Below are 2,678 nucleotides of genomic sequence, written 5' to 3'. Positions count from 1 at the left end.
TCCAACCCAAACTGTCCTGCCTCTCTGACCACCAAAATGGTCTGATCCACCCCCTACCTCCCCCAAGTATGCAGCAGGGCTGGGTTTGGGCAGAGAGAAGAGGGCACTGTAGACGCCCCGACCCACATGATGACATGGTGACTTTAGCAGCTGGAGTTAGGTTTGCAGTGGGCTCTACCACCTACAACCTGGGCCCCTCCCTGTCCCCTGCACCCTACACTGGGGCCTCACGGTGTGTTTGCTTCCAGACGCCCTCCCTCCCCTTCCCCCCTCCTCCCTGGGGTCTCTCTCTTCTTCAGCCCAAGGTTGGGAGGCACAGTCAAGTTCACCATAGCCTGCAGATATCCTTCCCCTAGTTAGCCTTCTCCTTTAGGGAGAAGGGTTTCGGTCACTGACCTCTCTGCACGCTAATTGCCAAGGTTTAGGCACCAGAGCCCAAGCTAGTCCCTGATCCTGGTCTGGGCCATTGCTCTGCCCCCGGGGACATTTTGGGGTCCCCACTGGGCCCCTGGTGACTGCGGTGGGGCCAGTGCTGGCCCCCTTCCCCCCTCCATCGCGAAGTGTGGGAGGGAGAGGGAACGGAGGTCTCTCACCGGTTGCAGGTGAAGCTGGGCTGAAGACCCCCTCGATGGTTTCGCAGGCACTGCCGTCACCACCGCACACCCGGCACTTGTCCTCCCTCAGGTCGGAGCCTAGGACCCGGTCACAGCCCACGTGCTGGGGAGGTGGGAGTGTCAGTGAGCCCCGCCTCCCTGCCTCCGCCCCTCCATTCCCTTGCCCTCTCTCTGGGAGTCCCCTCCACCTTGCACTCGCCGCTGACACAAATGTCCACCGTGTCCGGGCGGCAGGGCGTCCCGTCCACCACGGCTGCCGCCCTCTCGGTGTAGAAGTTGAAGCCTTCGGCCAGGCATGTGAGCGAGCAGGCCTTCACGCCCCCTGGGGGGGGCACAGCCCCGTCAGACCCGGGGGCCAGGCCACCCGGCACTCCCTGCTTGCCCCCTGGGGGAGGTGAGGCATAGGACAGACCCCAGACCCAACAAGGACGGGCAGGTTGGGCAGAGAGAGCTGGGGTTCCCAGCATCCAGTGGCGGACCTGTTGAGCCACATCCCGGGCTCTTGGGCCCCTTGGGTGAAGGGGGTGCCAGGGCAGCCCCCACGATGCTGTGTCCACCTGCTGCGGCCCTCCACTGCCCCCACCCCCACTCCCCGGCCTCCTGCGTTCCTCACTCACCTCCTCGGTAGGTCTTCCACGTGTAGAATTTGCCACGGAAGGGGACGCTGTCAAATTCAGAGCACTGCATTTCCCTGAAGTCCTGAGAGCCTGGGGGGCAGTCCTGGGGGCCAGAGAGGGGAGAGGGAGGGAGGCCAGGTGTCGGGGAATGGAGTTAGGGCACAGGCTCAAGGTCAGAGGACAGACAGACGCTCAGGGCAGGGATGGGTTGGAGGGGTGAGGCTGTGGAGGGCCAGGTGAGACTGGTCAGTGGCCTGAGCTAGGTCTAGGCAGTGGAGCTGGAGGGACAGGTACATCTGAGATGGAGCAGGTGACTCATTAGAGCTTGGGGCCAGCTGGGGGGGATGGCTGGCCTTCTGGTTTCGGACCATGAGACCTTTCTTGGGAGGGCAGGCCTAGGAAGGAGCAAGAATAAGGGGGCGGGGTGTCCTTGTGGACTCTGGAGACGGGAGTCCCTCCAGGTGGGGCTGGGAAGGCCACCCCTGTCACTCCAAAGCTTTCCCTGAGCTCTGAGCACCCCCCTCCCCCCAGCAGTAAGCGCTGTGCTTACTGGGTGTGTAAAGCCCGGAGCCCTAACCAGCCATGGGGAACCCCAGCTTTTCACAAAGGGGCCGCAGCAGAGGCACGACCCAGAAGGTGTAGCCGGGGGGAGGGGGGGCTGAGAGCACAGGGCACGGGTGCTGCAGGCAAGGCAGGAGGTTGGGACTGGCCGAGGCACCTGGTTAGAAGGGCGTGCAAGCTGAGGACCAAATGTGGCCACTGGGCGTGGTGACAGGGAGCTCAGCGCGAGGGGCGGGGCAGCTCGGGGAGTTTGGGCTTCAAAGGGAGGGGCGAGGCTCGCCATAGCTGGAGGAGGTTGTGGGGGTCAAGCAACTTCAAGGTGGGAGACTCATCTGCTGAGGAATGGAAGGAGCCAGACGCTTGTGGAGGGGGGAGAGCTGGGTCTGGTGGGCACCGGGGCCCGGGGGCAGGGGTGGGCAGGGCAGGGCAGGGCTGGCCTGGCCTGCAGGGTCCCGAAGAGACGGCAGGCGGCCAGCGGAGGCTCGTCGGAAGCTGACTTATGCCTGTTTTCCGAGTGTGCGAGGGGCCGCGGGTACCCGGCCTGGGGAAACTCACGTCCGTGTTGCAGGAGCGGTGCCGCCGTCTCTCGCCCAGGCAGTACTTGCCCCCGATTGTTGGCCTGGAAGGGGGGAGAGGGGCAGAGGAGATGTCGGGCAGGGGGAGACAGAGGGCGGGGCCCGCCCCAACCTCTTTACGAAAGGTCCTAGGGGCTGACCTAGGGCTGTCGCAGTGACGGCTGGAGGAGGACACGCCGCCGCCGCACGTCCGGCTGCAGTCGCCCCACGGGGTCCACGGGCCCCAGGCCCCGTCCACGCCCTCCGGCCGCGACCCGAAGGGGACGCACACTCTCTTGTAGCACCACTGCGGGGAGGAGAGGGATGCGCAG

General features: G+C 65.2%; 1 protein-coding gene across 2 annotated transcripts in view; it reads right to left on the bottom strand.

The window, feature by feature from the left end:
• The window catches only part of ADAMTS10 (ADAM metallopeptidase with thrombospondin type 1 motif 10), a 16,161-nt gene that overhangs the window by 3,476 nt on the left and 10,007 nt on the right, over positions 1-2,678 (bottom strand). For both annotated transcript variants that reach the window (XM_077745668.1, XM_077745669.1), the window contains exons 13-17: positions 2,508-2,653; positions 2,348-2,411; positions 1,232-1,334; positions 803-936; positions 594-717 (exon numbers count right to left, since the gene is read on the bottom strand). In XM_077745668.1, the coding sequence (XP_077601794.1) occupies positions 594-717; positions 803-936; positions 1,232-1,334; positions 2,348-2,411; positions 2,508-2,653 (571 nt within the window). The remainder of the gene's footprint in view (positions 1-593; positions 718-802; positions 937-1,231; positions 1,335-2,347; positions 2,412-2,507; positions 2,654-2,678) is intronic.

This window comes from Crocuta crocuta, unplaced genomic scaffold, assembly GCF_008692635.1.
Source record: "Crocuta crocuta isolate KB4526 unplaced genomic scaffold, BGI_CrCroc_1.0 scaffold650, whole genome shotgun sequence".
In the NCBI taxonomy this organism is placed as follows: domain Eukaryota; kingdom Metazoa; phylum Chordata; class Mammalia; order Carnivora; family Hyaenidae; genus Crocuta; species Crocuta crocuta.
Note: the sequence above shows the minus strand (reverse complement) of the source record. Positions and strands in the feature narration are given on the sequence as shown.